This window comes from Arachis hypogaea, chromosome 4 (genome assembly GCF_003086295.3).
Source record: "Arachis hypogaea cultivar Tifrunner chromosome 4, arahy.Tifrunner.gnm2.J5K5, whole genome shotgun sequence".
Taxonomy (NCBI): domain Eukaryota; kingdom Viridiplantae; phylum Streptophyta; class Magnoliopsida; order Fabales; family Fabaceae; genus Arachis; species Arachis hypogaea.
In genome coordinates this window covers 3,519,968-3,533,084 of record NC_092039.1, presented here as the reverse complement: position 1 = coordinate 3,533,084, position 13,117 = coordinate 3,519,968, and the positions used below count along the sequence as shown (strand labels likewise).

General features: G+C 29.2%; 2 protein-coding genes across 5 annotated transcripts; one reads left to right on the top strand and one right to left on the bottom strand.

Annotated features, from left to right (window-relative positions):
* Positions 1–317: 317 nt before the first annotated feature.
* Positions 318–2,485, top strand: LOC112795801 (histidine-containing phosphotransfer protein 1). Its single transcript, XM_025837964.2, has 6 exons — positions 318–742; positions 837–967; positions 1,076–1,144; positions 1,431–1,502; positions 2,064–2,136; positions 2,232–2,485. Exons 1-6 carry the CDS (start codon positions 683–685, stop codon positions 2,289–2,291), a joined length of 465 nt encoding a protein of 154 aa, XP_025693749.1. The 5' UTR covers positions 318–682; the 3' UTR covers positions 2,292–2,485.
* Positions 2,486–6,935: 4,450 nt separating this feature from the next.
* LOC112795799 (nucleoside hydrolase 3) lies at positions 6,936–12,917 on the bottom strand. 4 transcript variants are annotated; one of them, XM_025837961.3, is made up of 11 exons: positions 12,393–12,917; positions 11,856–12,146; positions 11,437–11,772; positions 11,148–11,324; positions 10,797–11,075; positions 10,601–10,723; positions 10,332–10,529; positions 9,531–9,784; positions 9,247–9,448; positions 7,942–8,247; positions 6,936–7,387 (listed from the first exon to the last, which is right to left on the bottom strand). In XM_025837961.3, exons 1-11 carry the CDS (start codon positions 12,585–12,587, stop codon positions 7,097–7,099), a joined length of 2,652 nt encoding a protein of 883 aa, XP_025693746.1. In that variant the 5' UTR covers positions 12,588–12,917; the 3' UTR covers positions 6,936–7,096. The 4 variants fall into 4 exon arrangements, with proteins under 4 accessions (XP_025693746.1, XP_072090972.1, XP_025693748.1 ...); XM_072234871.1 differs by having other exon boundaries at positions 11,437–11,767; positions 12,393–12,908; XM_025837963.3 differs by having other exon boundaries at positions 11,437–11,767; positions 11,856–12,092; positions 12,393–12,900.
* Positions 12,918–13,117: the final 200 nt, after the last annotated feature.

The window sequence follows — 13,117 nt, the reverse complement described above, 5'->3', positions numbered from 1 at the left end:
AAATTATATTAGTTAACATAAATACATTTAATACTGATTAATGAGATTTTGCAATGAAAAAGATACGGTCCCAAAATATATTTTAGAAAAAAATTTACAGAAATATTTGAATTTAATTTTTAATCACTAATAGTTAAAAATCTTTTTATAAATATTTAATTATATAATAATAAAAATAATTAACTTTTAATTCTATTATTTTAAATATTATATAAATAAATAAATATAATTAAATAATTATATAAAAAATTTATATTATTAATATATAAAAATAAAAATTTTAAATATTAAATAAAAAAATAAAATATAACTTAAATGATATAATCTTTTTATACTTGTCTTACAAACTGCGAATTGGACTGAGTGTGGGGTCGCAGATTCTGCAATGAAACAAAGAAAACAAAGAATCAAAGCGCAAATCCAGAGAGGAATAAAAACTGGGTACCCTCTTCTCAACTCTTTTTAAGACACCCATTATTATTACAGAGTGGAAACATACCCAACATCACCACCAACCTCGGAGTTTGTTCCTCCCTCTCTCTCTCCAAATCCCCATTTCTTTGTTTCTGATTATTAACCAATAATTCCCTCAAAGCTCTAAACTTTAAGGCCAAAACTCTGTTGGGCTCCAATAACACCAACAAGTGGCTTTTTCATTTTCCTGTTTTCAAACTTGAAAGCCATGGACGTGGGTCAGATGCAGAGACAGTGGCTCGACTACACCAGATCCTTGTTCATCGAGGTAAAGATCAAATCTTTTCAACAAATTCGCAATTGTTTTTGGGGGGTTAGATCCAAGTTCTGATTTTTATTCATCTTTGTTGCTGTGAGAGAAGGGTTTCTTGGATAATCAGTTTCTGCAACTTCAGCAGCTCCAAGATGAGAACAACCCTGAATTTGTTGTTGAAGTTGTGTCTCTCTTCTTTGATGATTCTGAGAGGCTTCTCAAAGATCTTAATTTTGCTCTGTCAGTGTCTCCTGAACTCAAAACAGAATGCCTCTTTGCTCTTCACACACAATTCATTGATGAATTTGAAAAATTTAATGATCTTCTGGTTTATTTTTTACTCGGCAGGGATCAGCAAGGTGTTGACTTCAAGAAAGTTGATGCTCATGTTCATCAGTTGAAGGGTAGCAGCTCAAGGTATCTGAAAATTCATTCAAATTTTACAACCCAATCAAAACAGAATCTTGAAAACTTATGGAAAATTCCTCAATATAATTTTCTACATTTGTCAATATTTTTTTTTTCTTTTGCACTTTAATCTGTGTTTTGTTTGGTTGTTGGACTGATAAATTGAAAGGGTGGGAGTAAGCAGGGTTTTGTGCAATCCTTGTATAGTTAAGGTCACTTTCTGATTATTATTATTATTATTAAACCACATAAGAATTATTGTGCTGACACATATATTTGTATGTATGATGAACAGCATAGGAGCACAAAGGGTGAAAAATGCATGCATTGCTTTCCGCAACTTCTGTGAGGATCAGAATGTAGAAGCGTAAGTTAGATACTGATATTACTCTTTGGTACTAATTGCTAGTAGTAACTTATTACAACAATGGCCATGCACAAATGTTTGACAAGTGTAAAGAAATGGTTTTTATAAGGCCATTGGCTAAGGTTTTCTTAATAGTAGAAACTAGAAACTAACTACTCTACTTTTTATAGATTTTTTAACAGCACAATGAATGCATAGATAAGATAACTCTTATTTTTTCATTCAAAAGTTCCCACAAAGTCTTACTTTTTAAGGTGAAAACTCCGGCGACTTCACATGAAGTTTATAATTGAGAGCCGTTAGATGAAAATTTAGTTAAATCAGTCAAATCATCTAATAGCTTTCAGTTATCAACTTCACTTATCAACTTCACGTAAAGTCGACTACACCTGAGTTTCCACCATTTTTTAATTACCTTAAGATAGTGGTTAGTAAAATTTCAAGATGTAAATGAAGAATTTTCTCTGCCCATGAATTTCTCTTTGAGATAACTTCTTTGGTAATTTTCAAGTTCTGTATGAGTGAAATAATTTCTTTTTTGGTAATTTTTATGTTGTGCAGGTGCCTTAGATGTCTACAACAAGTGAAGCAAGAGTATTGCCTTGTCAAGAATAAGCTTGAAACACTTTTTAGGGTAATTAGTTAACTTAACTATGGAAATTAATAAGACTTAAGTTCTAGAACATTATTCACATTCTCATTGTTTTTTTTTTTTTTTTAATTTTGCAGCTTGAGCAACAAATTGTTGCAGCTGGCGGATCAATCCCTATGATGGAACTGGGTTTCTAAGGGAGTGGATTATTATATTCCTGGAGATACTTTAATTGTGATCCTCTTCACCATTATTATTGTTAAATATTATCTTAGCTTGTATGGAATGAATGAATTTCTATGAGGAGAAAAGCTACTTGGTGGTGTGTGTAATCAATCTATTGCATGTTTTGGAATGAATGAAGGTTATTTGATCATAGCACCAATACAAATACTTAGTCCATTGTTTTCTTCTCTCTCTGCCCAATAGGAAGAAATTAAAGTGAAATTGTTGGTCAGATCAATTATTGATTGAAGATGTGATCATGGATCATGAATATGGTGCCACAAATGAGAAAGGATATATCTCCACCATGAATTTGATAAGGACAAGCAAATCAATTTCAATCATGGACAAAGGGGATGGAATAGTTAACATGTTTTCCACCACATCAGAGATCTCCTACACGTGTCTTTTGATTCTCTAAGAATCATTACTTTTTTTAAAATAATAAGTTATCAGCAGAATTCAATATATTCTTTTATAGAGTAAGTTATTTTTTTATTTATAAAAATTTAGAAGATAAATCTATGAAAATAAACTAATTTTACTAATGAAAGATAAATCAACTATTTTTTATATATAAAATCGGAATGTTAATAAATCTTAATTTTATTCATTTATAAGTTAATTTGTCAAAGTTTTATACTTTTATGAATAGAAGTAATAGTTTATTTTTTTTATATTATCATTATTGTTTAGATATTATTGAAAGAGATATATGAAAGTTAAAAACAAAATTTTACTATTAGATAAACAATTGCAAAAAATTAAATACTAAATTATTATTTTATCAATTAAAATAAAATAGATTATGCATAAATAATAATAATAATAATAATAATAATAATAATAATAGTATAGCTAAGATAATGATGGAGATGTAAAGTGAGAAGGACGGCGAATAATTAATATTTAAATAGTGTGGAAGATAAGAGTAATGGTTGGGAAAGATATGATTTGAGATTCCCTAAAGAAGTCAAATCTAAATGATGTGGTGGCCTTGTCCCTTTGTCTGCTCCTTAATGGAACCAAAATAATAATTTGGAAAAAGTGGCCGAAATTATGTTATTGAATAGTTAAGTTCATAGTTGCCATTGTAACAACAAAAGATGGTCATTTTAATTGTTGAAATTCTTAGGATGCAATGCCAATCTACAAAGACAAGACAAGACATCTCATGACAATGCCCCAATAGTGTCATCTCACAAACCACCCTCCACAAACAAGAATATTAATCGCTTCTTATGTTGATTTGTTATTAAGTTTTGGAATATGGTGGGGAAGGGAATCTAACTCCTGGTGTTTTTTTTTTTTTTGGGGGGGTTAATTCTAACTCATGGTGTTATATATATATATATATATATATATATATATATATATATATATATATATATATATATATATATATATATATATGATAAAAAGATTTTTGAATGCTAGTGAATGATCTGATCCGCACTAAAATCATCTGATCGGATCCAATATCCACAGTTTTTTAATTTGGATCCGATTCGCACGCGGATCAGATATCAAATATCGAATATACCCGCAAAACATAAAAATACTTTTTAAAAACTTGTTTTTATTTAAAAATATGATAATTATTAGTTGAAATAAAACATAAAAAGAATATTTATTTATTTATTTATTTTTTCGGATATATGAATACCAATATAAAATTTGCAATCTGATCCTATTAATATGCGGATCCAATCTGATAGCCTTGCAGATCGGATCAATTTTCATATCAGATTCAGATAAATGTTACAGATATGCGGATCAAATCCATGAACGTCCTTATCTCTAGACTTTTTTTTCAATACATTACTAAATAAAGATCGTGAAATTTATGTGGTTATATTGGCAATTTTTTTTAGATATAAACGAAATTTTGGCGCTAAAAACATCGGATCGGATTCAATATTAGTAGTTTTTTTGCTTGGATTCGATCTGCAAAACATAAAAATACTTTTTAAAAATTTATTTTTATTTTAAAAAATTAATAAAATCTATTTTTTTACTCTTTTAAACATATTTGCTTTTAAAATAATATTAAACATCTTTTTTAAAAGATAAAAATAAAATAATACAACATATATGATAATTATTAGTTAAAATAAAATATAAAAAGAATATTTACTTATTTATTTATTTATTTTTGTGGATACGCGGATATGTAGATACCAACATAAAACCCGCAATCCGATTCTATTAGTGTGCAGATACGATCCGATAGTCTTGCGGATCAGATCCATATCCACATTTTTCATATCAGATTCAGATAAATATCGCGGATATACGGATCAGATTCGATCCATGAATACCTCTACTTTTTTTCAATACATTACTAAACAAAGATTGAGAAATTTATGTGGTTATATTGGTAATTTTTTTTGGTATAAAAAAATTTTAGTGTAATATTTAGTTATTGAATTTTAAGAAATTTTTTAAAATTTTAGGAGTGAAGCAATTACTCCTCAGCGTATTGCCAATAAGCGAGTATAATATGCAAAAAAATATACAATATACGAGGTTTGTCAATACGTACCAAAATTTTTAAAAATCTTAAAATTTAAATATTTAATAATTTTATGTTACACCAAAATTTTATCAATATTTAAAAGATAAGCGAGTACAATATGCGAAAAAATATATAATATATGAGGTGTATTATCAATACGTACCAAAATTTTAAAAAATTTTAAAATTTAAATATTTAATAATTTTATGTTACACCAAAATTTTATCAATATCTAAAAAATAAAGGTTGATATTTACTCTACTTTTCTTTATATAGCCATGTTAAAATTTATATAAATTTAATTAGCTTAAAAATCATTTTATAATATCAATAACTCAATAAGTAATCATATTTAAAAATTTTAAGTGGATAAATATATACACACATTTATTTACTTACTTATATTATTAACTCTTAAACAATATGATAACTCACAATTTTTATATCGTTTTACTATATATTTATTGTTTTTCTATTCATCTTCTTTTAAACTTCCAAGTAGTATTCTTTGCAAAGTGGTCAAGTGGGTAAGGAAAAAGAAAATTAGAAAAGCCACCCCATTAGCTAGTTTATGTTGAAAATTATCAGCCACACAATATAAATTGTACTTAAATAAACAATATGATATCGATGGTATGATTATTAAAATTCAACTACATTAGGTGTGTGCTAGAATTAGTTATTAATATAAAATATATATATATTAAAATATACATTAAAAATAAATTAAATTATATATATTTATATATAAATATATAATGATTAATTTTAGTATTATATAATATTTTTTTATAAAAATTTTATTATTTTATACAATTAATTATGCATGCTATATTATTACTATATTATCATTATTAGACTTGTCCTAAAAGGGATAATACTCTTTAATGTGTACTTTGTAGCATCTACATACCATGTATTATGGAATAAGGATGACTCCATTTTCTAGTGTTCTTCAAAGCTTTCTATCTTCGCATATGTATTATAATAAGCCGTAGCATCAACACGAGTTAAAATTCTGACCAATTTTCCATGTCAATGGATTATTCATCACCTTGGGCCAAGACTTCAATGGGTTTAATTTGACCTACTTGAAGGGCTATTAGTATATTACTATATTACTATATATTAACTAAGTAAAAAAAATACCAACAAATTATAATTCAAATGATATAATTTCTTCATATTTTTTTAGAGATAATATGGGATTGAGTCTCTTTATCTTTAGAGAAAAAAAAAAACTAAGTAGAAGAAATAATGTACAACCAAGTTGGGTTGGTCTAGTGGTTAGCTCACTAGTCCGCTTAAGCAAGTGTCGGGGGTTCGAATCCCGCCTTGTGCATGCAGCCGGCAAACCCTTAAATGGAGCTCAGTACCGCGGTGTACAAAAACAAATGATAATCTGTTAGATTCAAATGCTTTCTATTGGAAGTCACCAACATATAGTATAGATATCATATATTAAGTGTTAGTATAACTGAATATTTTATATTCTTCAGAGGTAGAGATTTCTTGGAACATACTGCTGCTACAAATTAAAAAACTTTACATACATTATGTATATTAATATCAATACTAGTAACCCATATGAAGGTCTTTTTTTTTTTGTTGGACGAAACTTACATAAAAGGATTAATTTTAGCATATGGTGATATGATATGCTTTGTACAGGCCAAGAATTAGAGTGTTTTTTCCTTTTCTTTTCATGGAATTAGAGTGTTAGAGACCAAAAAGCCACCATTGCCATAAAATTCTATTAAATGAACTCAGAAAGTCTATTTTGAAGAATACTAGCACACAAATTAGAAATATTGAATTATTCGGTTGGTCTTTATAATTTTATCAAATTTTTAATTAGGTCTTTATACTTTTTTTTAATTAGATTTTTACATTGTTTTTAATTTTGTAATTAGGCTATTTTCATATAAAATATATTGAGATTAACAGAATATTTCTCTCAAAATACACGCAATAAAAAATCTAATTAGATTTTTAATTATAAATACCTTCAATTTATAAAAAAATATTCAGTTAACTTTAATATTTTTTATATTAAAAAGGACTTGATTATAAAATTAAAAATAATGTAAAAATCCAATTGAAAGGAAAAAGTATAAAAATTTAATTATAAATTTAATAAAACGATAAATACCAACAAAATAATTAACCCAATTAAAAACTATACTGTATAAAAATCTGTTCTGCTCTTTGCACATAATCATAAAACAAGTTTAATTCCCCTCTCTCTCTATCTCTCTATCAAGGATGTGGATGGCTCCATTGTCTCCTCTGTTCTTCGAAGCTTGCTACCTTAGCTGATTGGTTCAGATCACCAAGCCTCTTTACATACAAAGAATGATAAGCTTTTTCATCCACATGGCTTAGAATCCTCACCAATTTTCCATGTTTCTCATCCACCACTGTTATGCCATCAATGGATTCATCACCTTGGGCCAAAACTCTAATGGGCTTCATCTCAAAGTTTGCATCAATACTTGAAGGCCCATTAGCCAACACAACTGCACCTAGAATTTCTCCTAGGAATGTGTCCTGCATGGCACAGGGGTGTAAGTTATCGAATCGGACCGAAAATTATCACAAAACCGAACTGAAAATTATAACAACCGATTTTTTTTTATTTTTTATAACAAAATTGATCGGTTCGGTTTGGTTTTCGATTAGATTGATAGAAATCGAACCGAACCAAACTGAACCGAAAATATACATACATTTTAATATTTTAACCATTTTAACCTAATAACAAAAATTTTCAACCCCTAACTATTTCAATGTTTTACTCTTATTATTTCAGTTTATTGACTATTTTAAACCTCTAGTTATTGTGATTCATATTCTGCTCATTAGGAATTAAAAATAAAAAAATCGACCGAACCAAACCGCTATTAGTTTGGTTCGATTCGGTTGTTATAAAAATAACAAACCGAACAATTGTGTGTCTGTAAAAATCGAACATATCGATTCGATTGATTTTTTATTCAAAACCGAACCAAACCGAATCGATAACACCCCTAATGCCATATTACAAAGCTTTCTAGTATATTTTCGGAGTAAAAATGAGCATAGTAATAAGAATGAGAATGTACCATATGTTGATATCTGTGGTGGATTTGCTTCAAATAGTGTAGCCTTGAAAGGAGGCGCTTGGAAAACACAGCTTCAGGTGTTTTCTGTTTGCAATGGAACCTAGACAAAATAGTTGAGAATGAAGTTGCACTTTGTTGAACACTTAGTGGAATGAGTGTGATATTAACTTGTGATTCAAACACTGTCTTGGCTGCTAAAGGATCCAGAAACATATTGAATTCTGCATACTCGTTTGAAGGGATGGAAAAGACATTTCCTTTGTCACTACCATTCTTGCTCATGTGTCCCCCCATTACATAAACCTCCTGAAAATACCTTTTGGAATCAATGCTAATCATGTCATCATATTAGCCCATTATGGTAAAATATACACACTTTTTTTTGACACTGGTCTTTTTTTTTAACGATTCAAAAATATTTATTTAATTTATTTTTAGTATGTATTTTATATTTTAATAATGGATTTTTTATATGTTAATAACTATTGTATGTTTATACGAATTAAAAGAATCTTTGGTGTATAAATAATATTATTAGATAAATCACCAAAATACACTCAAATAATTTTGTCGCGGACAATAATACACTTGAATTTTGGTATAGACAAAAATATCTTCAAATAATTTAAAAATATGATAAAAAAGTCCAAAATTAAATATGTATTCTCAAAAAAATAATTTAGAAATTGAATTTTGATACAATTGTTTGTAAGCATAATTAGAAAAATGAAATATTTTTATTCTTAAGATTTGGTGATCTTTTGCTAAATATATGTTTTTTGTGTGATTTTCTGTCAATAACCAATAATATTTTTAAAAAGTGAAAAAATATAGAATTCAAATTGTTATTCGATTTTTTGTGTACTTTTTTTAAATAATTATTTAAATATTCCTATAAAATTTTGGATCAAATGCATAAGCGATTTGTCACATACTAAAATCGTTTACTGTTTATAAAAAAATTATTTTTAAATATTTTTATTACGTTTATAAATTATTTAAAAATATTTTTATTGATAACAAAATTCGAATGTACTTGTATTAACACAAAATCACTCGAGTGTATTTTTTTGTAGTTTATGCTAATATTATTAAGATAAATTCTATAGTATCTTTTATTGTAGTATCTAAATTACTTAATTTAGTTTTATAAGTAAAGAATAAAATGTATAAAAAAATAAAATATTTAAAATTTATTAAATATTATCTATTTATTTTGTTTAACAAAATTAGACACAATATCATAGATTCATAGGCACCATAACATTTACCTATTATTATTAAACGTAGAATATAACAAGTTACCTGAATTCTAGAGCTTATGTTACTGATTGACACAAGCTTTGCCAAATTAGTGAGGGGTCCATTGGTCAACACTGTAATCTTGGAGTGTGGATTAGTTTCTTGCAATATTGAATCCCAAATTTCCATGGCCAATGGTTGTCTAAGTTCAGGGTGATCTGTATCCCTTGGAGCCCCAAACTCTACAGAGTTTTCTGCCGTATACCTGCCACACACACCTCGGTCAACTCACAGTCAAAGTCAAAGGTATCCATGGTCAACAGCAATAACAAAAAATAGAAAGTCACCTTCTTGGGCTTCGAGGAAGATGGCGGGCCAAGCCATAGAGAGTATCAGAGTCCAAGAATCCACCATATCCATTGGGAATGGCCTTGGCATAGTTACATGATCCAACAGCTGAGAATTTTGGATCTGATTGGTTCATAGCAAACATATCTCCAAGCCCAACTGGGATATCATCACGGCCCATCATATGCAATATGTCATACAGCACATCTATTGTTGCAGCATTGGCCCACCCTGTTGGGCTCACTATTATTCCCTGAACCAAACCCACAATCAAAACTTCAAAACCTATTTAGCTTAAAAAAAGTATAACAAATACTAGTGCCTTCTTTTAAAATAGGTGGAAACTCACGGGCAATTGACTTCACGTGAAATTGATACCTGAGAGTCGTTAGATGATTTGACTGATTTGACTAAATTTTCATCTAATGGCTCTCGGATATCAATTTCATGTGAAGTCAACTTCACTTGAGTTTTCACCCAAAATAAAGTCAGAAAGTAATATTTTTAATTACCTTTAAATTTATAATTTTGAAAAGCTTTTAGTGAATTTTAATTGTTAATCTTAATTATATATATATTTTATAATTAAGATCAACTGTTAAAAATCACTTAAATACCAATGTACCGATACACTTAAAAGTTTTCTTATAATTTTTATCATTTGTTAGTCTTATTATTTTAATCTAAGGATAATTAAAATACTACTTTATTATTTTACCAATTTTTTCATTCTAGAAGAGCTTAATCCAAAATAAAATGTTCTAAACATGTAAGTCATAAACACTAAAATGTTACAAGACCTTAAGGTTGATGAGTTGAAGAGGAACTTTAAGGAGGTAAAATAGGGCAAGAAAATCTCCAGGACTCATGTCCATGTCAAACACAACATCCTTCCCTAGTCTTATATTTGCAAAATCTGGCATGTAAGTTACTTCTCTGTAGTAAGGAAATTGTGAGGTGAAATTGAACCTCCCTGCATTTTCTCCTTGCTTTAGAACCTATAATTCAGATACTAGTATCATTTCAAACACTCAAATTATATATAACATGTACAAGATAGTGAACTTACATTCAAGAAGCTTATGAAAAATTCTCTGTCAAGTAAACTATTAACATCTCGGTTAGACTTAGCTTTTGTGGCCACAAGTACCCTCACTGAGTCTCTACCATTTTCCTCAGCTGTATAACCATCCTATACAACATTTTGCATTACAAAATTAATACATAAAACATTATAAATTAAGTTAAATGATAAATGGAGTTACCTGACATTTCCCTTTACCATTCTTCAGAATGCAAAATGGATCTCTAAGTCCTGTTTGGACATGACCACTATGCACATCACCTTTCTTTAGATTGAATTTAGGAACTTTGAGGCCATCAAATAATGGGTTTGATCCATCATATACTCCATAAGGTTTATTTGATGTAACTACAGTTATGTTCATATATTCCATCTCAGCAAATTCATTTTCTCCTTTAGAGTTACTCATCATGATTGAGGCTGCCACACCAGATGTGAATGAATCCCACATGAAATAACTCTGCCAACAACAATGCTATGTTAACAAGTGCAAAACCAATCAATCAATCATGGGAATGAATGTACAAATTACCGTGTAGAATTGGTCGTCGAACCAAGTATCTCGAGCCATTTTCAAGGACTTGAAGCAGTATTGTGCCTCATAAGTGTCTTGACTCTTTTCAAATTCATCAAAGAATTCTCTAGTGATAGGGATTGTGTTTGTTGCATCAAGAGGAACAAGAGTCACAGGGATACCAGAATGAATCACCTATAATAATAATAATACTAATCAAACACTTTGATTTGTCTAAATTAACTTAGATAAGAGTTTAATTGCTTTGCAAGGAAACTATTTAGATAAAGGACTAATAAGTAATAACCTGATATGCTGCAAAAGGGTCTCCAAAAATGTTGAACTCTGCATAAGGATTACTAGTATAGTCTGTGAACAAATTGCCATGATCGCCACACTGACGCGCCACGCAGCCGGAGGAGGCATTCTTGGGGCAGCAACCAGTTGGATTTCTTGACCTTACACCACCACCCATGATGTAAATATGGTCCACATTTTTCTTGAGGTGTGGATGAGTCATGAAAAGAATAGCCAAGTTGGTATGTGCACCAATCACAATCAAAGTTATAGGACCTTGAGATATTTTGTCAATAAGCACTTGTTGACAAGTTGGTTGCCTTAAGGGAGTGTATTTCCTTCTGCCCTAATGAGTATACAGAATTAACATTTTCAATATTTTATACTATAGTTTGTGAGTTAAGAGTAATTAAACATTGATTTTGATACCTGTGGAAGGAAAGCTTTCCGGATTCCAAAATTTGCATCAATATCTAATCTGCCTCCTAGACCAACAGGAATTGCTTGCCTGTATCTGCAGCCTCCTGTTGTTCTCATTCCCTGATCAATAATTGGAAGATAGCCACCAACATTTGGAAGGATGGTACCATTTGGGAGAATTCCACCTTCACCTCCAATTCCAACTGCTACATCATCTCTGTTCATCATGTAAAGCAAATCATAAACCTGGTTCACGGCATGGCCAGCATTAGTCCAAGCATTTGCATTGATGGTCACTGCCTGCAGAGTAAAGAATATATTAAACACAAAAGTAGAATCCATTTGTTATAAGCATATATGCAACTTTTGAAATATACCCTTTATTTTTTAAAACAAAAAGTGCATCCCTTTTTTCACTGTGAAATTAGCTGATTGATTCAGCAATAAAACAAAGCAGCAAGTCAATCTTGAGCACTGAGATATGCTTGTTGATTCACCATATTCCAATCAACAAAAGAAAAGAGAAAAGCATAATAAGAAAATGACCTCTAAGTGAAACTGTGATCTGTTTAATTTCAAGAGGTAGAGAAGAGCAAAGAAATCATCAGTATCAACATCTGTGTCCAAGAGAATCCTCCTTGGCCCTGGACTTGCTTCAACAGTGTTCATAGAAGCTCCAAGTGTTCCTAACACAGCCATTGATAACATAGCAGCTACACAAAACCTCATTGGAAACAACATTTGATTTCTCTTACAATATATCTTCTAATTAATAAGCTAAAGAAAGAGAGTTAAGAAGGAAGAGGTTTGAACAACTTAATTGTACTATGTAATATCACCATCTAGAAAATACATAAATAGTTATTAATAGATAGATATCATAAAAGCATGCAACTTGAGAAGAAGAAGAAGAAGTAGTAGAAATGAATGAAGACTAAATAAATAAGAGAAGGCTAATTAAGTAGCATAGATAGTTCTATTTTTATCTTAATAGAAAAGCAAGACATATAACTTGTTCAATGGCTTTTTTCTACCGCATAAATCACTATATGGCGAGGGAGAGGGTGACTCATCATAAGAAATATTCTCATGAATAAATATATAAATAAAAAGGATTACATATACACAAAAAATATTTACCAAATTATTTATTATGTATTTTTATATAAATATATATGTTATTTAATTTATTTTTAATTTATATTTATTCTATAAGAATGATTATTTTTTAGTCTACACGTAACATAATTGAATATAGATATATTATAGTT